Source organism: Oreochromis niloticus, linkage group LG5, assembly GCF_001858045.2.
Source record: "Oreochromis niloticus isolate F11D_XX linkage group LG5, O_niloticus_UMD_NMBU, whole genome shotgun sequence".
Classification (NCBI taxonomy): domain Eukaryota; kingdom Metazoa; phylum Chordata; class Actinopteri; order Cichliformes; family Cichlidae; genus Oreochromis; species Oreochromis niloticus.
The window spans coordinates 3,148,277-3,171,052 of NC_031970.2; the positions used below are offsets into that span (position 1 = coordinate 3,148,277).

At 43.2% G+C, this 22,776-nt stretch overlaps 1 protein-coding gene and 1 long non-coding RNA gene across 2 annotated transcripts; both read left to right on the forward strand.

Annotated features, from left to right (window-relative positions):
* Window positions 1-1,014: 1,014 nt before the first annotated feature.
* On the forward strand, window positions 1,015-3,050 carry LOC112846864 (uncharacterized). Its single transcript, XR_003220045.1, has 3 exons — window positions 1,015-1,071; window positions 1,889-2,061; window positions 2,382-3,050. It is a non-coding gene; the product is annotated as an uncharacterized LOC112846864 (long non-coding RNA).
* Window positions 3,051-5,503: 2,453 nt separating this feature from the next.
* Window positions 5,504-22,175, forward strand: fam83c (family with sequence similarity 83 member C). Its single transcript, XM_003456237.5, has 5 exons — window positions 5,504-7,034; window positions 11,950-12,117; window positions 12,801-12,925; window positions 20,079-20,315; window positions 20,453-22,175. Exons 1-5 carry the CDS (start codon window positions 6,519-6,521, stop codon window positions 21,207-21,209), a joined length of 1,803 nt encoding a protein of 600 aa, XP_003456285.1. The 5' UTR covers window positions 5,504-6,518; the 3' UTR covers window positions 21,210-22,175.
* The last annotated feature ends 601 nt before the right edge of the window (window positions 22,176-22,776 follow it).

Sequence of the window (22,776 nt, forward strand, 5' to 3'; positions counted from 1 at the left end):
TTTAAACTCCTGCTAACAAAAAGAAGCTAAAGCCACATCAGAGGGACAAAATTAGCGCGGTTATCAGGGAGATACACTATGAGGGAAATGTCCCCTTCAAAATAAAAGCACAGAAACGCAATATATAAGCGCTCAAAGTGAATTCAATGTGAATTGAAACTGAGTATGGAGGACCACAAGAGCCACGCGCATCGAAATAAAAATTTCTGTGCTTTAATAATGAATTGTAGAATAAATTCTGCAATTGTAAATTCATTTTTGAATTCCAATTTAATAAACTGCATTTCAAAATCCTTTTTCCAATTGCATTTCAAAATCCTTTTTCCAATTGCACTTTAATAAACTGCATTTTAAAATCCTTTTTTCAGTTGCAATTTAATAAACTGCAGTTCAAAATCCTTTTTCCACTTGCAATTTAATAAACTGCAGTTCAAAATCCTTTTTCCACCTGCAATTTAATAAACTGCAGTTCTAAATCCTTTTTCCACTTGCAATTTAATAAACTGCAGTTCAAAATCCTTTTTCCACCTGCAATTTAATAAACTGCAGTTCAAAATCCTTTTTCCACTTGCACTTTAATAAACTGCAGTTCAAAATCCTTTTTCCACCTGCAATTTAATAAACTGCAGTTCAAAATCCTTTTTCCACTTGCAATTTAATAAACTGCAGTTCAAAATCCCTTTTCCACCTGCAATTTAATAAACTGCAGTTCAAAATCCATTTCCCTTTCCTGTTCGCTCCGGGATTAGCTGCTGGATTAGCTCCTGGATTAGCTGCTGGATTAGCTCTTCGATTAGCAACTTGCTGGAGGCTATTCAAATTAGCCACACCGTGGGATGTAAGGAGCTCTCTGATTGGTTGGTCAGACACAGGCTGTCTGCCAGCCTGGATTTTTCTAGCTCATAGCTTCTCCCTGCTAAGAAGCGTGTGTGCTTGTACAAAGGCCGTTCAGCCTCGGGATTTACACTCGGCTCGACACGGATATGTGAAGAATGAAGGGACCCTGCAGCGAAACGGAGAGCCCAACCTCTGACTGAGTACTTGTTTACGCAGTCTGACCACCTGTTGAAGGTAAGGTGCTAACGTGGCTAACGCTAGCATCACCGCACGTAGCCCCATTATTTTAAGGTCATCTTAGCTAATGAAAGTTTTACGTCGCAGCTGTACGAGCTCGCTACGTGTTTTGTAAGCTGCTGTGCTCTTCACAAATAAAGCTGGAAGCAGCTCAGACTGTTAGAACCAGCACTGAGGCCTGTTACATTTATACAGTGTTAGAGCAATGGCTGCAACCTACAGCCTTTAAACTAGCGATTACAATGCTGACAGTAAACTCGTCAGTCCAGATGTTACCACATTACTTTGTGATACTTGGAGTTAAAACAACTGAGACAGGCTGATTAAAATAACAGCTGTCAGTTCTCTCATTCCTTATATCAAGACTGGAGATCACACTACTGATTTCAGTTCATTTAATATGTGAGTGCACAGATTCATTCTCAACTGGACATAAATGATGATCAAAGGTTGTATATATGATGAATTCATCCAGTCCCAGCCTCTAACACAGTGCGCTGAATCTTAGCTTTGAATGTCCAGTATATTCTAATCAGTGCAATGTAAGCATTCACTGAACCTACAGTATCTACACCTGTGTGGCAAATGTGTGGTAAAGATACAGATAATGAAATTTTATTATTAATACAATATACATCATGAAAAATGAAAGCTGAAATTGATTCAGTTTAGTACTTTTCTCTGTATGCTCTGTGATTATAAAGGCCTTAAATTCTGTGATATATACTGTAAATGATTTTCACAGAGGTCTTAAAGTAGTTAAATCACTGCTGATAGTCTGGTTGTTTGTATTTTCACGTTTTTGTGTCTATAGGGCTATTTGATGACGATATGAACTCCTCTGGGAGATGAGGACACACCCACATCTGTTCCATACTGCAGCCATTGATGGTGTTACAGCTCTGAGGCAGCTTTGGGCCATCAGACGCACACACTGGAAAACCAGCACCTGGACTTCATGCAGGAGAGACGGCCTCAGTGATTTAGGTTCATAAGCGAGTTCAAACATTTCTGGCCTCTTATCACTTAGGTTTTTTAATCTCAAAAGTGAATGCATTTAAAGCAGGAACTGCACACCTAGCTGTCAAAAGTTTGGCAGCATGAGTAAAGTTTTGTAGGGTCCTTGTTAAAAATTCCACAAGCACCACATTTGTCATATATAGTTCATTTTGTACAGGACATTTTTGAAATTATAAACTATATATTCTAGTTGTCCACTTGTCAGTAATTTTTGAGTAAATGGATGTCACTGATAAATCAGTGGTGATTCACCTGCAAATGTTTTTAACAAACTTTGTTTTTTGTAGAATTAATCAGCAGCTGTGGAGAGATGCATTTGAATACCTTCTGGTTCCACTTTTCCTAACCTGGAAGCTGAGGATGGCTGATTTCTGACAGGGACACACACCTCAGCGCTTATCATGGGTGTTACATCCTCTGTGCCGCGATTCCAGAGAAAACGAGAGAGCAACGACCACTCATTAAGACCAGCCAGAAATCTGTCCCTTTCTGGCAGCTGTGGAAACTTCCAATAAGAAAGTTTGCATTCTTAGAACAATGCTGGGTCATGTGTGATGTGTCATCATATGAGGATATTACATTTTGCCTTAATTCTGCTCAATTAAGTGTTTTGATCGTTGATCCAGTATGGCAGCTTTGTATTGTGCTGCAAGTTAAAACCTATTGTCCTCATGAGCACAGCATCTAACAACTCTCCTTAAAAGAAAACGAATGACTTTAACTGGACACAATGGTTTCCAGTGGGAGATACATTCATCACTCATCCGTGACACTGGAGAAGTCACCTGGATGAGTGATAAAACAATTTCCCATGGAAAATCCAGAGGAACTAAACTTTGTTGTTTCTCTGGGCTCAATTTCAGCTCTAGGAGCATCTCTCAGAAGAAAACATTTTGCCAATAATCAGATAAAAAGATTGTTGAACCAGGTGGTATTCTCTGGAGTTTAAGACCAAAACTGAACTCAGTGAAATGACATTAGACTGGAATTCATAAGATGAATAGAAATACTGCTGAAGCTGAATGATATGTGTGTGTGTGTGTGTGTGTGTGTGTGTGTGTGTGTGTGTGTGTGAGAGAGAGAGAGAGCGAGAGAGAGAGAGAGAGAGAGAGAGAGCGAGAGAGAGCTTTGTTTTCTCCAATTCACCAGGTCTGTAAAGTTCAGTATGACTGTGGTACATGATACAAAAGAATAAATACAGAAGAATAACAACTTTATGTGAATAACTTTACTCTTCTTAAAAATAACTCATAAAACAAGTAAAAGTACAAATGTGTACAAGTTAGAGACTTCCTCAGTAAGTTTACACTCTTTTGGAGTGATTTTAATGGTGTGTTAAAGAAGAAAGAGATTAGAGGTAAAGTAGAGGATGCAGAGTCCATCATCACTGAGGCCGTCTCTCCTGCATGAAGTCCAGGTGCTGGTTTTCCAGTGTGTGCGTCTGATGGCCCAAAGCTGCCTCAGAGCTGTAACACCATCAATGGCTGCAGTATGGAACAGATGTGGGTGTGTCCTCATCTCCCAGAGGAGTTCATATCGTCATCAAATAGCCCTATAGACACAAAAACATGTGAAAATACAAACAACCAGACTATCAGCAGTGATTTAACTACTTTAAGACCTCTGTGAAAATCATTTACAGTATATATCACAGAATTTAAGGCCTTTATAATCACAGAGCATACAGAGAAAAGTACTAAACTGAATCAATTTCAGCTTTCATTTTTCATGATGTATATTGTATTAATAATAAAATTTCATTATCTGTATCTTTACCACACATTTGCCACACAGGTGTAGATACTGTAGGTTCAGTGAATGCTTACATTGCACTGATTAGAATATACTGGACATTCAAAGCTAAGATTCAGCGCACTGTGTTAGAGGCTGGGACTGGATGAATTCATCATATATACAACCTTTGATCATCATTTATGTCCAGTTGAGAATGAATCTGTGCACTCACATATTAAATGAACTGAAATCAGTAGTGTGATCTCCAGTCTTGATATAAGGAATGAGAGAACTGACAGCTGTTATTTTAATCAGCCTGTCTCAGTTGTTTTAACTCCAAGTATCACAAAGTAATGTGGTAACATCTGGACTGACGAGTTTACTGTCAGCATTGTAATCGCTAGTTTAAAGGCTGTAGGTTGCAGCCATTGCTCTAACACTGTATAAATGTAACAGGCCTCAGTGCTGGTTCTAACAGTCTGAGCTGCTTCCAGCTTTATTTGTGAAGAGCACAGCAGCTTACAAAACACGTAGCGAGCTCGTACAGCTGCGACGTAAAACTTTCATTAGCTAAGATGACCTTAAAATAATGGGGCTACGTGCGGTGATGCTAGCGTTAGCCACGTTAGCACCTTACCTTCAACAGGTGGTCAGACTGCGTAAACAAGTACTCAGCCAGAGGTTGGCTCTCCGTTTCGCTGCAGGGTCCCTTCATTCTTCACATATCCGTGTCGAGCCGAGTGTAAATCCCGAGGCTGAACGGCCTTTGTACAAGCACACAGGCTTCTTAGCAGGGAGAAGCTATGAGCTAGAAAAATCCAGCCTGGCAGACAGCCTGTGTCTGACCAACCAATCAGAGAGCTCCTTACATCCCACGGTGTGGCTAATTTGAATAGCCTCCAGCAAGTTGTTAATCGAAGAGCTAATCCAGCAGCTAATCCAGGAGCTAATCCAGCAGCTAATCCCGGAGCGAACAGGAAAGGGAAATGGATTTTGAACTGCAGTTTATTAAATTGCAGGTGGAAAAGGGATTTTGAACTGCAGTTTATTAAATTGCAAGTGGAAAAAGGATTTTGAACTGCAGTTTATTAAATTGCAGGTGGAAAAAGGATTTTGAACTGCAGTTTATTAAAGTGCAAGTGGAAAAAGGATTTTGAACTGCAGTTTATTAAATTGCAGGTGGAAAAAGGATTTTGAACTGCAGTTTATTAAATTGCAAGTGGAAAAAGGATTTAGAACTGCAGTTTATTAAATTGCAGGTGGAAAAAGGATTTTGAACTGCAGTTTATTAAATTGCAAGTGGAAAAAGGATTTTGAACTGCAGTTTATTAAATTGCAACTGAAAAAAGGATTTTAAAATGCAGTTTATTAAAGTGCAATTGGAAAAAGGATTTTGAAATGCAATTGGAAAAAGGATTTTGAAATGCAGTTTATTAAATTGGAATTCAAAAATGAATTTACAATTGCAGAATTTATTCTACAATTCATTATTAAAGCACAGAAATTTTTATTTCGATGCGCGTGGCTCTTGTGGTCCTCCATAACTGAGTTCCAACCATCCAAGCATTATTCCAACTGTTTAAAGATGCGTTTCAACTTTTATATCAAAAAGCATTTCACTTTTTATATGACTTTTAGCTTTATTTCAGCAGATTTATGTCCACTGTAAGGCTGATATATCACTTTTTAATGTTACTTTTATCCATAAATTTTAGCTCATGTGAATCTTTTTAGACCTTTTTCCTCATTTATCTTTTATATCAATCACTTTCAGGTTTTCCATCATTTATTGCAGTCATCTGTTATTACAGATTTTTCCCATATAAATCATATATGTAGCTCTGTACCATCATATCCATACGTTTAAGCTGATATCAATGAGATAAAGTTTTTCAGTGATAAATGATTGACATACAGACACTTTGGTCTGTATGTCAATTTATATCAAATATTTTAATTTTAACATTCATTTTCAAATGTTTGTTGTAGCTGCATTTCAGTGTAATCACACGTTACTGTTTTGTTAATTTACTAAACTATATCATTTGCATAACTTGCATCTCGCGTTCTCTGGGAGCTTTATTTTGAAAGTTCTCTGCAGGCGTGGGTTACCTATTGTGAGCCGGTTGGCTTGACAACGGGAATGATGGGAGGTGCTTGTCCACGTCCGAGATCGGGGACGGGACAGGTAGAGCCAGGTGAACAGAAGCTGCACACCTGACACTGACACACACACACTTTGTCTCTCTCACACACACACACGGACACACACGGGCTGAGGGAGAGGAGGCGGCCGTTGCGCTGAAGAGGCTCTTGGGACTTCACATCCTGCTCAGCACACCGGGAACCAGAGAAGGGGGGACCATTAGGAGCGTCAGGGCGCAGCAGACACAGCAGCTGCTGCGGGCTCGGACTGTTCAGAGAGGGGCTGAACTGCGCCTTTAACTCCCGGGACTCTGTGAGTGATTAAGCGGAGGGCTGCAGCCTCCTGCCGGGGCGGATTACTGCCCGCTGTGGTCTCACATAATCCGCACTTTGGGATTTTCTTCAATGTTCCCGGAGCAGAGCAGCAGGTAGTTCCTCCCCCGACCTCCCCGCGCACCTTTTTTCTCTATTCAAACCCCGGGGGAGGGGGGGTCAGAGACCCGGTGTACCCACTTAATCCCGCACCTGCTGACCGCAGCAGCACCATGATCAGCTCCGAGGGCCTGAGGCCGGCCTCGAACGGCAGGAAGCCGCTGGGCAAGCTCGCCACCCGGCTGGAGGAGGTGAAGAACCCGTGGCGGCAGGGCTCCACGCTGGAGCTGAGCCACAACGAGGCGGCCCGGCTGGCCACGGACGCACTGCTGGAGCACGGGGAGAAGGAGTACCGCAGGGTGCTGACCGAGGAGCGGGAGGTGAACTTCCTCTCCCCGCTGGAGATCCACTACATCACGCAGCATGCGGCCAGCAAGACGTGCGGCGGCCCCGACAGCAACGGCGTAGGGCCCGGGGACCGGGACTTCGGGGACGGGGACGCCGTGTCCGAGCTGACTTCTGGGACTTACTTCCCCATGATGTCCGACGAGGAGCCGCCGATGCTGGAGCTCGGCTGGCCGGACACACCGACGAGATACGGACCGTCGGAGACTCAGATCTACTTCCAGAGAGACAAAAGCCACAACATCAAAGATCTCATCAGGTCCCTGATCAACAAGGCCAAGAAGGTAAGAGTGCTCTGAGGGGACCGGAAACTGAATCATCTCTGTCTGCGATCTTTTATTAAACAGCCTGAAACAGGAGGCCGCTTTTCATCGTTTATTCCTGAAAGCAGCCAGCAGCTGATCGGTCAGTCACGGCAGTGCAGAGGTCAAAGCTCAGACTTCTTTACTGTATTATTGATGAGTGTGTGCTTTGTTCTCACAGTGGTCTGACTTATAGTCTCCCACAGTCCAGCTCAGAGTTCTCCTCAGTCACACCATCTGTAAACTCAGTTTATTCAAATTTATTCTTATTCTTTAGAGAAAAGCTGCAAATGTGAAAAGATTTAGTCTTAAAATCTGAGTTTCACAGACTGAAAGCTGCAGCTGGACCAGGAGAGTTTATCCTGGTGACCTTTGACATAAGTCAGAGAAACAAAGCAGCAGCTTCCTCGCTGGGGTTCATAACACACTGTGAAAACGCTTTTTATAAATAAAGTCCAACCTAAAGTTCCCAGCAGTCACTTTGTGTCCACCTCAAACTGGTGAAAACATTTTATTATCACAGAAGACAAAATAAAAGCTCACAGCTTCAGATGTGACGAGTTGGAAACATATTCAAGTGTAAAATGATTTTTTACAGCTGAGTTACTGCAGCTAAACATTTAGTGTGATCCAAAGCATGTCGCTGTCTGCATGTTAGACCAGTTTGTGCCACACTGTGTAAACACAGTCGCCTGTCAGCAGCTGGGATCAGTGACCTCACTCTGTGTGTGTGGAGCAACTCTGCACTCAAAGACATATTCTGCCCATTATTACTCACAGTGTAGCGCTGTCACAGAGTCTGTAAGCCTGAACTGTGCTGCACGTTTCAGGCTGATTAGAGCAGCTTTAAGTGCTGCACACAGACGGAGTTAACACAAGTGCTACGTGCCAATAATGCGACCAGTGAAACGGCTTTAAAGAGATGATAACACAGAGGGAAATGAAGCCTGAATACAGTCAAATGAATAAAGGGAATTATTATAACTGACAATTTCCTCTTGAAGCTGAGATTAGATCAAGTGTTACAGTCATGCTCAACACGGTAATAACACTGAGGCTGAAACACTGCTGTTGACATGTCGTTTGGCAGCTGAAGTCGAGAAATGGGAAATATTTGCACTTTTGTCCATTTTTGGCCTTTTAATAATGAAGCACCAGTGTGGAGGCTTGAAACCAGGACAAAGTCTTCATTTGGAGTAACAGAGGTGCAGCTCACTGCGTGGATAACGTCCCTGGAGCATTTTTCACCCGGCTTGCTTACAAATGGCATGGGCAGGCCAGGGCCCGCCCGCCACCTCCTGCCACCGCCCGCCGCCGCCCGCCATCTTTGATCTCTTCTTATCAGCTTGTGAGCTTGAGGCCGGCTGCTCGAGGTCCAGGGAGCAGAGGGCTGGCTTTCACACTGCCTGCTGTTTAAGCACAAACCCCCCGAGCTCACACGCACACCGCGGTGTAGTTTCCATCTTTTGTGTCTCTTTAACGTTTGCATCATTATTTTCTTTCTCGCTGACTTTGAGTCTCTTTTAAAGTCGCCTTTTGTGTTTGAGGCATGTGAGACAGGTTTGTGTCTCTTGATCTTTTGTGTTGGTCTGAGGTAATTTTCCTTGTCAAGTAGCTGTTTTTTATTCATTATGTAGCTTTTATAATCTTGCATTGCTGACGCTGCAGCCTTTCTCTCCTTTTTTGCTTCTCTCGTCTCTTTGCAGATGTTTTGTGTGTGTGTGTGTGTGTGTGTGTGTGTGTGTGTGTGTGTGTGTGTGTGTGTGTGTGTGTGTGTGTGTGTGTGTGTGTGTGTGTGTGTGGTAGCAGGTTTCCATCGCTTGGTTTTGGCATCAGTTTGCTGGTATTTATTCGTCTATATCAGAGTTGGTGTAAAGCTTCTTTTTAAACAGAGACTCTGACCCTGCACGGCTCCCCCTGACCCCGCGGCGCCTCCGACCTCTTTGCTGTATTCGTGACCTCGACAAAAACAACCACGAGGCGACAGATGAACGACCCTTAAACCAAGTTCTTCGCTGCTTCTCTGACTTTCTGTAACTTTACATTCAGAGCGTTTTGCACGTCGTCTCCTGATCAGCGATCACGTAACAGTCAAATGAGAAGCTCCGTAGGTTTGTTGGCAGACAGTCGGGCACGCGCTGCGTGTGAGTCACTTCCTCCTCCTGTGTGTATAAATAGACGTTTTTTTACGTGAACCTGACCAGTCTGTGCGTTCGTGCCGGAGAAGCTGTTTTCTCTCAGACGCAGACGCTGACCTCTTTCCCACACGTCTGTGCCGACTCAGCAGGTTTCAGATCAAATGACACTCTGGATGCATTTCGTCAGTTGGTGGATGCAGCAGACAAACAGCCGCTCTCAGAGCTGCACGTTTGTTCCTCCAACGGCTCTTTTCACTCGCTTCATTTCAGCGTATTAGGACAGTAACTGAACTTTGACCTCCTTAATTTAGTGACAGATAAACCTAAAGAACAGCCTTGCAAATGAAGTGAATCAGGACGCAGGCCTGGCTCAGAGTAAAACCCGTCCTGCAGCAGCCGGCCTGCAGGTGGGCAGCGCAACAGTTTTTCATTATTAATTCAAGTTATAGCAGAGTGTGCAGCGGCCCCGGGGCCCAGACCCCCAGGGTTCCTCTGTTTCAATGACAGCAGGTGCATGTGTTCAGCTGGGTCAGCTAAAAGTCAATACCAGTTTTACTAACGATTTACTACCAGTCAAACATTGTAATCTCATTACATCACCTTACAAACAAAATATTATTATATTGCACAACTTAGGGTCTGATAATACTATTACATAAGCTTACAGTGAATCCTTCAGATAAAATCTAACTCAAACTGGGAGTTAAATGACATTGATTAGTTGATCAGCTGATACAAATAGAGTTAGTCGGCATGTTTTTGTGATTATTGCACCTTCTGACAACATCTGGAGCTTTTCTCTGTCCCACATAAAATAAATCAAACATCTTGGATTTTAAAGATATCTGAAGATGTGAGAGATTATAACTGATGTTTTTTTAATCATTTACTTTAAATGATTTGCTCATTTGTTAAAAAAAAATAGATATAAAATGAAAACTTAATGCAAACCCATTCTGCTGCAGATTTTCATCCTTGGGCTCTGCTACAGCAGCTTTGCATGATTCTCAGTATGAAATCAGCCGTATGTATCTTACTCTGGGCCTTGGTGCAGTCCCTCAGTTCATCCACAGCCTGAAACGAGCTGTTTTAGCTCCTCCCACTTTAACACCATCAGCGGGCCTCTGCAGCACGGCTTTACCCCGGGGACACAGAACAGGTTAATCCAGCTGTGGAGACTCTGTGAAGCTGCAATTATCTTTTCATTTTAATAGGTCATAAATCTGTGAGCTCCACTCAAATCTGCACGTTGTTTTAGTGCTCTTCTGAGAAATTCAGTTTTCCAAGAACGCTTTTTACTTCCTGCATTTAAATGGAATTTTTTTTATTGTTTAGATCATAAAATGTCAGAAAATTGTGAAAATGTGCATCAGATACCCAGAGCCCCCCGACGGTGCTTTGTTTTGCTCAAACAGCAGTCAGAAAACTTTAATAAATATTAAATGAAACACCTCCAGTGGACTGAAAGCAGTAACACAAACCGTAGTTTGTCCCTGTTGACTTCAGAGAGTTCCGACTTCAGACTTGGACTGCATAAAGAAATATTTCTAACGTGAGTAATCAGCGGAGAGGTTCCATGATGATGGCCTACGAGTGAAAATGTTTCCCCTGCTCACCTTTAGCGTCTCTCACAGGTCACTGACTCAGCTGACCTGATTTCCTCAGATATAGCTTTGAGGGTTGTGACTGTGAATGACCTTTGACCTCCAGTTTTAGCCTCGGGAACAGATTAAAACCTGTGCCTGAGGATCTCGGGCTAAACCTACAAACTGAGGTCAGGTGGTTTCAGTCAACTTCAGTCTGACTGGCTTCCCCTCAAAGATATGCTGGGGGGCGGGGCTTCTGTACCTGAGATGCTTATAGCTCACATGGATAACTTGAACATATGCTGACCTCTGACCTCTTAGAAACTTTTAGGAGATAAATGACATTAAAAACAAAAAGCAGCATGAGGCAGTTAAATTACAGAGTGGAGTGTAACAGACTTAAAAACTTAAACAAATGACCTCAAATCTGCTTAGAAACAATAAAAAAATCAGTCATCATGTTTTCTTTAAGACCCCAGTAATCCACTGATACAGGAGCACATCACAAACAGAAGCTTCTGCCCGGAGCTGACTTTTAAACACACCTATACGTTTGCATTTCAGTCGGGTTTATCTCCATTTTCATTTACAAGCTGAATTTCAGAATTTGAAGCTGAAAAGTACGTGACAGGAAAGATCTGGATCCAGGATTTTACTCAGAGAAGCACCGAAAACGAAGGTCGGTGGAGTCTGTGACCGGAGCAGGGACGTCCCCGAGAGAGAACTCAGGCTTTATTTCAAGTTGAACTCGACTGATGAAGCTTCAGTGCGTCAGTTAATTGTTTTCTGATAATTTCTTCACTTTGCTCCAGTTTCTAACCTATTAAGCCCTCACAGTTTGGCCTATATACTGGAGTTTCTAACTTATACAACATCCAGAGTCAGTAAAGACAGCTCAGTGACTGAGACGCCGAGATGAACAAAGGTCGGCTTTATGGATCAGAGACGACGGGAGAGTTTTCATAAATCAAACGTGTCTGTTTGGCCAAGAAAGAAGAGACAGTGAAATCATAAGCCTGAGAGAAAATAAACCTGCTCTGCGCGTGGAAACTCAGATCACAGGAACAAGAACAAAGTTCAGTCGGCAGCCTCTGAAAAACCTTTGGTCCAGAGCGGTGAGAGGCTCTGAAATGTTCACTAAACACTTTGTGCTAACGTCTGGCTTTCCTGCAGGTGATCGCCGTGGTGATGGACGTGTTCACGGACGTGGACCTGCTCTGCGACCTCATGGAGGCGTCCAACAAGCGCCGAGTCCCCGTCTACATCCTGCTGGACGAGAAGAACCTCGGACACTTCACAGACATGTGCTCCGCGCTGGATATTCAGAACTCTCACCTCAGTGTAAGTACAGCACACACCAGCACTGACTGCAGGGCCACCCGGGGGCAAACATTAGCGACGCCCTCAGACGCTCATGTTAAACACGAGAAAATTCGAGAAAATGAACTCGCTGCACGTAATCCCCAGAGCTCGGGCCTCGCAGTTTTTTCAATTCCTGACTCTGCAGGTTGTCATAGAAAGAAGACGTCCCAAATATGGTCATTTCAGGCACAGCTGAGAAGCCCCGCCCACCTACTGTAGAAATCTTCCATTTATTTGTAGCAACCAGTTAGAATAAAGCTGCCTCAAAGGAGGTGGAGCCAGAACAGCTTATTTCAAAGATGGGGCACAACAAAAGCCGACATTAGAGTCTCAAAGAGAATAACAATGAGACTGGAACCTGTAAGAAGTCCTCTGTAAAGCTGGAATTACTCATTCCCTTTTTGCCAGTTGATGTATTAATCATTGAAAGTGAAAAGTAAAAAAAAAGACGTAAAATTTCCTACATCTCAAATTGACGACTTCGTCCGTCAGATGTGATGGAAGTCGGTGTTCTTGCTTCAAAACTTTTTCCATGTTTGAGAAACGAGACTTCAGGTTGAAAGTTTTATGACAAGAATCCATGAAATTGCTGTTTATAATTTCATCTTCCTTGTGTGTGTGTGTGTGTGTGTGTGTGTGTGTGTGTGTGTGTGTGTGTGCAGAACATGCGTATTCGCAGCGTTTGTGGCGACACGTACTGCACCAAGAGCGGAAAGAAATTCACCGGACAAGTCCTGGAGAAGTTCATGATCATCGACTGTGAAGAGGTCATCGCCGGATCATACAGGTGAGGAACATACACACACACACACACACACATATACACATACACACGCACACACACACACATACACACACACACACACACACACACACACACACACACACACACACACACACACACGCTAACGGTCTTTAAAAGATGAACTAAATACAAATCCTGCTCTTCTAATGAAGATCATCTTCCTCCTGTAGTTGACATATTTCCTGTTCCTCAGTCTGGTTTCTTTAAGTGTACATAGTCACCTGGCGTGAGTGTGCAGGAAAATGCATCGCTCACTTAAAAAACACAGTCAGTATGTGTTTAAGTGGTTATCTGTAACATGTGGGAGCACAGCGCTTTCCTTAGAAGAAGTGAAGTTAAAGCTGAAACGCTCGGCTCGGTTCCAGGACTTCACTAACCCGTGTGTGATGTCACTGTGGCTGCGTCCATCTTTTGTCTTCACTGTATGCGACCGAGGGACAGGAGGATAAAACGGTCGGTCATTCTTAGTCTCACAGAGAAGCAGAAGTTTGGACGTCTTGCTAAACTAAAGAAAAAACAAATGGCAGCACCGAGGCAGCTGTGATGGGCTTATACCGCTCTGATGTTGCTTTGCTTTCACTTGCATGTAGTAAAAAGATAAAAACCGCAGCAAGAATAAAATGCGAACATAAAAACGTGTCTAACGTCAGCTGAGCCGAGCGGGCCGCTCTCCTTTTAGCAGCCTCACACCGACTTTGCATCCAGCAGCAGATTACAGCAGGAAGCTGCCGGAGCTCGGACAGCGTGATGGGTTTGTCTGATCGGATAAGCAGCGTGACAAAGCTCACGTTGTGCAGCTGAACAACTGTTGGCCACGAGCTGCTGTGGGAATACCTGAGTAATACCTGTAATTACATCTACACACTCAGTAGGTGGATGAGGATGAGAGCTGCAGGCACCAGCAGAGACCTCATTCATGCTCCTTTTTTTAAGCTGCTGAAAAAGATCAGGTTATTTACTAGATTGTGATGCTTTTCATCAATCAGGCCGTCCATAGGAGCAGAGCCACGGGGCAGCCATGGCCACCCCACACAGCCCCGTGGTGAAGCCTGAAATGGTACAAGCCTGGGCGCTATCACCACTCGCAAAGAGACAGGACCATTTAGGAGATGCAAATGTTTGATGAGCGCATCGTCTCACAAACGGCCGTGCGCTCATCAGCCTTGATAGCAACAACCTGGAGTGCTAGAATAAAACTGTAGCCCTGCAGATGAGCCTGAGATAAGCTGCTTATTTACCTGTCAGTTATAATTACTCGCAGGGCTTTATTTAGGATCTTTATTTGGACTTATAATATATATATATATATAGGAATTGACTCTTAGTGGGGTTTTAAACATAGATGACTACAGCAGCACTGAGGCGTGAGCAGCTCTAGCGGCAGAATGTCGTATTTCATCTTGAAAAAGGGATAAATGTGTTTGGAAAGTTTTGAAGCAGAAATTTTAGTGTGAATTCTGCTGTTGCTTACTCATCCACAGCTCAGACGGAGCGCCATGTTTGTTTGTTTTTTAACTGTTTTTATTTTATTCATGTTGCACTGAGTCTGTAAATCACGGGAGTCGTCTTCCTTAAATCGATTAAACACTCCTCAAAATTTTAATGGTTAAATTCTTGGAGACGACTCAAACTGAAGCAGTTTAAGTCTCAAGGAAAAGACTACAAGTCTCTGTAACGTGCTTCAAAGTGCAGCGTGTGTGTGTGTGTGTGTGTGTGTGTGTGTGTGTGTGTGTGTGTGTGTGTGTGTGTGTGTTGCTGTAATGTAGCCGTGAAGCTGGTGGACAGTTTGTGCTGTAAAAATCTGGTGATTTTAACGACTTTGTGTCACGGAGCTGCACAGTGCTCGTAAAACTCGGTCATAAGGCTCGCTGTGTGTTTCTCAGTCAACTGGGACAAATTATATTTGGTTAACTTTGCAGACAGCTGCTGACTGTACAAAGCTAGTGTTACGGGTTCAAAGTATTGGAGATGGATACAAGAGGAAAACCAAAATAACAACACTGGTCCGGCCGGGTTGAGTCAAACGGTGATTTTTAATGAACACACACGTGGGAGATGAACACTGCACGCAGACAGCATCAGATCTCAACATGGTGGAGCATTGCTCAAACTCTTATAGCCTCTAGTGGCCCCACCTAGTCATAAAAGCCTAAACATTGACACTCTTTCTCTCACACGGCGCCTAAGCTACGACCTTGGCTCCCTGTTTATCTGCTCCTGCTGAGATGGGGCAGAAAACCTCTCCGGTATGTTCTGTTCTCTTCTAACCAGACAAATAAGATCATGACTCTCTGAAAACAGTATTTCTTATAACTCAGCCGTATAATGCATCATAAAACAATATCATTCATTCACAATAAATCAGCAGTCTAATGTAATGCAAATCAGTTCAACAAATGTAATAGTTATCACCTTCTTCTAATTCAGGAGAATAATGCAAACTAAAACTACATAATATTTCACCATCTTTAATTAGGGGTAAAACATGGCATAAGGTAATATTATAATCCCACACTAGTTATGGCTTTTTTTGGACTCGTTGTTTAGGTCATAGTTCCTGTACACAGCTCTGTATACGTCATGGCACATACTGCAGTCATCTTAAAGCCTCTCTTATTATCTGTGCTGAGCTTTAAGCCCTTTGTTCCCTGCATTTAATCTTAAAGGCAGCGCCACAGTGAAGTCTGAGGAAACACCATGTCTAAAGGATGAAGTCGGGAACTCGGAGGCAGTTTTCCTATGTTAGCTGTTAGAGTCGGGATTGATCCTTTCTGAACACTGTACTCCATTTTCCTGTAGATTGCTATGTAGCCAGCTCATAGTGATAACATTCATAGATTGCAAAACATACTTGAGTGGAAAGATTCTTTAACCTTAGTCACCTGTTTCAGGTGTGTCGCCTTCATTCATTCACTCGTCTCCTTCTCTGTTTTCACGTTTTTTCCCTGCTCTGCTTCTTGTTTTGTTAAATTATTTCATCCTTTACATTTAAAGTAACTCTAATTTTGCAACACACAGTGTTGTTTTCAGAGGATTAAGTGTTGCTTCAGGTGTGTGGCAGGTAAGAGGGCGGAGTCCCGCAGGCTGACAGGCTTCTAATTCCATTACTGATTGTGGAATGAAGGGTGAGGTCAGACGCAGTATCAAACAGCACACCTCACACCTCTGCTACACCTGCTACGAACTTTATCACTTCAATATTGAATCAAACTTGATTCCTGGGAAGCGCCGAGCCTGTAGCTGTGAAACTGATTAGCTTGTTTGAGAACCAAATAACAACACAGATGACCTGATATTATGCAGATAATATCTGAATCTGTTTATCTGAAAGAAAATATGCAATTTTTAGTAAATAGTTTAAAGCTAAAATGAGAATGGGATGTCCCAAGCATCAGCAGAAACCAGTATATATTTCAAAGGACAAGTAAGGCAACCAGTAAAGAACAACAACCCAGCAGAGATCCACAGCAACCAGCAAAAAACAAGCCAAAAACTATGCAAATATTACCAAAAAGACCCCAAAACACAGCAATCTCAGAGGCAACCAACCAACAACAGCCAATCAACCAATGACCAAAGAGACACCAGCAACCAAAACAAGAAGAAAAGCTAAACAAAAATCTACAAAACAGTAACCAAAAAGGGGCCAACATACCAAAGTCATGAGCAACTAAAAGAAACTGAACAAAAGTAGCAACAAAACAACCCAAAGAACAAGGCACCAATAACCAACAACTCCAGGCCTCGAGGGCCGGTGTCCTGCAGGTTTCTCACCCTGGGTCAACACACCTGAATCAGATGATTAGTTCATTACGAGGCCTCTGGAGAACTTCGAGACATGTTGAGGAGGTCATTTAGCCATTTAAATCAGCTGTGTTGGTTCAAGGACACATCTAAAACCTGCAGGACGCCGGCCCTCGAGGCCTGGAGTTGCCCACCCCTGCACCATCCCACAGTAATCAACAGGAACAACAAGAAAAACAACAAACAAACTCAACACCGACTACCTCCCATAATCAGGCCCCAACAACACATTAGACACTGTCAGAAACTCAGGTATGTTTATAAATGGCTTATAGAGCCAGAGAAGACGTTGATATTTGTTTGATCTCACTGCAGAAGTTATAGTACACAAACCAACAACATCCAATCAGACAACAGCTCCAGTCTACTTTATGTTCCTCAGAAGTAGCATTTGTTTATGAAGCTATAAATGGGGGTAAAGTACAGCGAAGCACGTTCAGGCTGAATGCTTTCAGTTCAGTATTGCTCACTTTTAGACGTCACCTGAACGGCTAACAGGTGCATTGTCACTGAGCCTTTAAGTGCTCCAGGAAGCAGCAGGTAACTGGAAACAGTTTATCTTAAATGGCTGAGCGTCTTAACGAGATCTCATTTACAGCTTTATGACTTGTTTGTTATTAAGCCACAACTTTAATGAGCTAAACTGGAAAGCAGTGGAAATTAACACTTATGATCAGGTGTTTAGATAACGAAGGTGTGCTCTGAGCTGTTCTTCTTCAGAACTAATCAGGAATTTAGATGAATCATATCAAACATAGCTGAACACTGAGTGGTTTAGTGCTGAGGAAAGCTGTCCTGCAGGTTCCTCTCAGGTTGTCTTCCTTTGTTCTAAAACATCGTCAAGTGTGTAATGGCTTGATTACAATCAGAAAAGAATCGGTTTCGTAAATCTGTAAATTTCATTTGGAGTTTCCATGAGTATTAAAGTTCTTTGTGTTGCTTTGAACAAGCCAGGGAATCAGTTAAACTATGAATTTCGTCTGCTCTGATATCATGGAGATGCTGTCCGGTTCAGGTTTGTGCAAATCAGAATCAAATGCCGACAACTGGCCTCAGATCAGATATTATAGGGACAACATTAGCTGGCACTCTGCTGTCGTTTAAATACACAATAATAAGTTTAGTGTATTACACGTTCTGTTTATGGAGATTAAGAAGATGCAGACTCTCTGCCATTAACTTGTATTTGCAGAAGTACGAAAATGAGTCCTTCTCTGGCTGTAGGGTTTAAATGTGCATGAATGCTAGTTTGGCTAAAGTAGCAGATCAATGATTAGCTAAATGGCTAACATAATAACAAACAGTTGACCATCGAATCTATAACCAAGTCATAGATTCGATGGTTATGCTCTTAGATGCAGTGTTTCCTACATGCATGTTGCCCAAGTATAGTTCCAATAACATGATTAAAGCCTACTGCTCTTATTTTGGAAGCTTTGACCATTTCTGTCTCCCTGCTGGCAAGCCTCAAGGTGGTTCAAAATGAAACTCCACCATTTGGGCTGCAGCAGAACCAGAACCTAAGGCAGGTGAAGAGCTGATGCCGCTACGCAAAGCAGGACCGGGGATGGCGTCGCCAGCTGCAGTCCGAGATGGTGGAGCTGGAGTTTACAGGATGAGGAACTTTGGAGCGACAGCTAACTGTTGCTCCATTACTTATATTCACAAAATGTAGAAGTTGTTATTTATATGTTATTTAAGGAAGTGTGAGTGTGCCAAGTACACACATGTTCACACAAAACTCATATTCATACACAAGTAGTGTGACGTCAGAGTAACCTTGATCTTTGCCTTTAAAGTCTAATCAGTTCCTCCTTGAGCCGACAAATCTGAAGAAATTACCTCAAAGCATTTGTCAGATATGTGCAGGAGTGCAGATGAGAGGGCTCGCTGGGTGGATGGAAAACCCCAAACAGGTTTACATCCATCCCCACAGCTCAGACGGGTCGGAGTGTATGTTAATAATATTGACTTTAACTTGAGTATTATTGTTGAACAATATGCTGTTTAAATCTTGTGTAAACAAACATGGATCATGGTGGCTGGTGTTGATGAGGGTGTGCTGGTGCTCGGCTAACACACCATCCACCCACCCTGCTTTGTGTATCTGTGGAAACAGCTGGTACATTTTGTGACTTGTTAATGAAAAGGTGTAAAACATCTTAATCTTTTACTTGTAGAAACTTTGTAATGTGTTGCATTGACTAAAACTCAGACGCTTGTGTGGTCGTCTAAGTCTGAACCTTTGTCTCGCCTGCACATAAAAGCATTAAAGTGTCTGTGCTGCTCAGTTAGACGCCTTCGGTGTTCGTGCACCTCTCGTCCACTGCTGTCTGATAAACTGATGAGTCACTGCACTGACTCATCATCATCCAGGAAATAGTTAACACTCACTGCAGGGCTGTTTATCAGCTGGAGGTGGAGGGAGATAATTTACACAGAGACAGCTGAGAGGTACCGAGTCTCAGCCTCAGTTTGTGTTTCATAATTTTGAGATTTCATGCAGAAAAACCTGTCACACATGACAAACGTCAAGCCTGGTCCCTGCATCTATTCAGGCTCTTATCCAGAACTGCTTTCACTTTCTGATTGTTATCTGCATGAACTCATTGTACTTGAAATGCCACCTGGTAATCGGCAGCTGCACAGAGTCTGATTTCATCTTTTACATAACTGATGCATCAAAAACTGCTAAAAAATGCTGTCCGCTGCTGAGCGAGGTTCAAATCACAACTTGGATAAATCCATCTCAGCTGCTGCCGTCCAACACCTGCAGAGAGGCGACTGCACCTAAAATTCACTTTGGCCTTTCTGTCTTTAAACACATGTAGTTTAATCATTATTGTTATATACATATTAATTACTTAAACACACATTAATGCATTTATAGTAAGTTCTCCTTGAGTATCAGATCAGCAGTAAAATGGCTTCAGCCCAAAAGTTCATAAAGGATTCGAGGAAAAAAATCCCAAAGTTCAGGGTCATCTTCTCGGGCACATCTGGATTTTTCAGCTTGGCGGGTATTTTTAGATCCCTCAGAAGAGACTGGTTATGTCCCTTTGTTCATGTGCTTCTGCGATGGCTGCTGGATGTGCTCCAGTCGGTCAAAATGCCGATCGCTCGACCCGATTTTCATTCGTTGGAAGTGAAGGAAGTTTATGGGGAAGACTGTTATGCTCTCCCTCAGAGGCCTCTGGTTCTGTTTCAGTAACTCCTTCATCTCACACCTTGTACTGTTATTTATGTGAACTGTATTACACATAAGTACACTTAAATCCAAAAAGCATAGGAGGCAGATCTCTGACTCTAACCTCTGACCTCTTCTCTCCAGTTTCACCTGGTTGTCGGCTCAGGTGCACAGCAACATGGTGATGCATTTCTCGGGGCGCATCGCCGACAGCTTTGACCGAGAGTTTCGCTGTTTGTACGCCGACTCTCAGATCATCGACTGTTTCTACAACCCGGAGGAGGACGGGATGCCGTACTACCCACCGTACCCTCCCGTGATAGCCCCCGGCCTGGCTCTGGGGCTCAGCCCAGGCCACGGGCTGGATCTACTGTCTGAAAGGTGAGAAGGTGTTCACTGTAAGGCGAGACACTTTCATTCTGATTACATTTCATGTCTCCATGAAATCAACAGCCTGATTTGTAACTAAATGCCATCTGACCTTCAGTGTGCCACTTTTAACTTTTCTTCTTCCGCAGGCAGCGGGACAGGGGGTGCTCGGAAAACTCCAGCAGCCCATCAAGTAGCAGCGTCTCCAGTGTGAAGGCTGCACCTGGGATGTCCCCAAACACTGTCTACAAGGTCACCCAAGGTCACGATAAGAAGGAGGCCGCTGCCGGCTCCCACATAAGCCCTGAGAGAAGACTCGGCGACCGATCGGGAGGACAGACCCCTACACCAGGAGGGCGAGGCTCTGCTAACGGGGGAATCAATCACAGCCCAATTCCCGATCGCCCGCCACCCGCCTACGGTCAAGCGATGGGTATTGAGTGGAACAAACCCAACACAACAGATGTCTTGCGGGCAAATATCGGTGGAACGTCGACAAAGTTCCAGGGTTTGGGGCTGTACGATCACAAACCAAATCTCTTCCCCTCCTCGATACCCTCCCCAGTCAGTGACACCAAACCGCCGCCTAAGCAAAGGCTGCCCGGCGGGATGTTCAACAAACTTTCAGATTATCTCTTGTCATCCAACTCTAAAGACAGGGACGCCTACAACTTCCGGAGGACTCCGTCTCCTCACGGCTCACCCTGGGGAGGACCGGACCTTTCTCCAACTGAGCCAGAGAGTAAGCAGAGTCCACCGCCGCCGCTCTCTCCGGTCGGTATAATAAGCCGGCAGGACCAGAAGCGAATGACGCTGGGCCACAGCAAGCTGGACCTGGTGAACCAATACAACAAGATGAAGCCCAAGCAGGTGTACAGCCGCTTTGAGCTCAAGGGCACGAATTAGACTGGAAGGCCAACCATCAGAGAGGTTAATGTGACTCTGGAACATTCCTCTGGTATCTTTTGTTATAAAGAAAAGACTCGAAGATCTTGGAAATTGCTCAAGTTTGGTCTTCAGACCTCAGCCCTACAGGAAACTAAGACTCTTGAGGAGCCATTTTGGCTCCGTGTAGTTTCCCTTTTATCAAACGAGAGGTTTTTAACGCAGAGTTGTGGCTTTTTTTGAGGTCGTAGTTTACCAAACAAATCACACTTTTACTAAATCTGCACATCATGATTCAGCGACAGTCACTACCTGAGTAAATATGTTCTCATAGGTGAAATAAGTTTCAAAGATTAACAACACGTGAAAACCATCGAAAATGTGAATCTTTGGCTTCAGCACTCCAGAGGCTTTCATGTGGGCATTTCTATACATTTTATACTCGGTGACATTCCTGAGAAACAATTTGAATTCTTCCTTTGGGTAAACGTAGGATTCTGCAGTCATTGTGCTGAAGAATTGTTGGTCCACAGAGACCTTTCTCACATTTATTGAACGTTTATGCTACATTTGGATGGAAACTTAACTAATGCACGTTTAACTGACTGGATCCCAGCCTGGGGCTCAGCTCGAAATGTGCCGATGGTTTAACAAGCAGATCCTTGATACTAATATCGCTCAAATTCTGCAGATTAAACAATCACTTTGTTGGATTTCACATTGTGACGCGACCTCCACAGTTTTATTGGAGACGTTTGAATCTGAGGTTATTTTTTTGTTTCATCTTTTTTTTCTCATTAAGTAAATAAAGGGATCAATGAGTCACCTAACAAACAAAGATTTTTTTATTCTGACACTCGACTGTTTCTGCTCTGTAAACGAGTCATGCCATATACTAACACTAAGTAAAAATATATTTTAACGTCTTAAAGTCAAGATTTTTTATTATGGGAAAAAGATCAGTGTAGAAATTCAAATCCCTCAAAATATTCAGTTTGCACTGTTAAAGCGATGAGAAGATTAAAGATAACTGGTGTACCGTTATTGTTTAATCATTATTATAAGTGAATTAATCAATCAATCAAAATAATGATGATTAATCAATTGTTTGAGCTCCAGAGTTTATCCAAAAACCCAAACCTGGACATACACAGACTGACAGAAATCTTATATCCAGTCACAAACAGTAAAGTGAAGTTTAGGTGAAGTTTCGTCTCCACCCAGTCTTTGCTCCTGGGAGTACGACAACACGTGCCTTGATCATCCTGCCTTAAGGTTTGCAGTCACAGTTTCGACAGCCTGTCTCCAGCAGCCTCGGTTAGTCTCGGTCACGGTTTTACCTTTGTTGTTCAGCACAGGGAGCAATCTGTGCTGCAAATATTAGAAGCAATGCCAGGATGTTTCGTGGTGCTCGTCATGTTCTGGGAAAGTCGGGAGAAACTATAAACTGCAGGGTCGTAGGGCATTTTGTTTACATCGGATGAGACGATCTGTGTCGAGAATCTACATTGATGTTCCTCAGCTTTCCTCGTAACGGAGGCTCGTTCCTCCCGCTGCACACATTCACAGCAAACTTGTAGATTTGTAT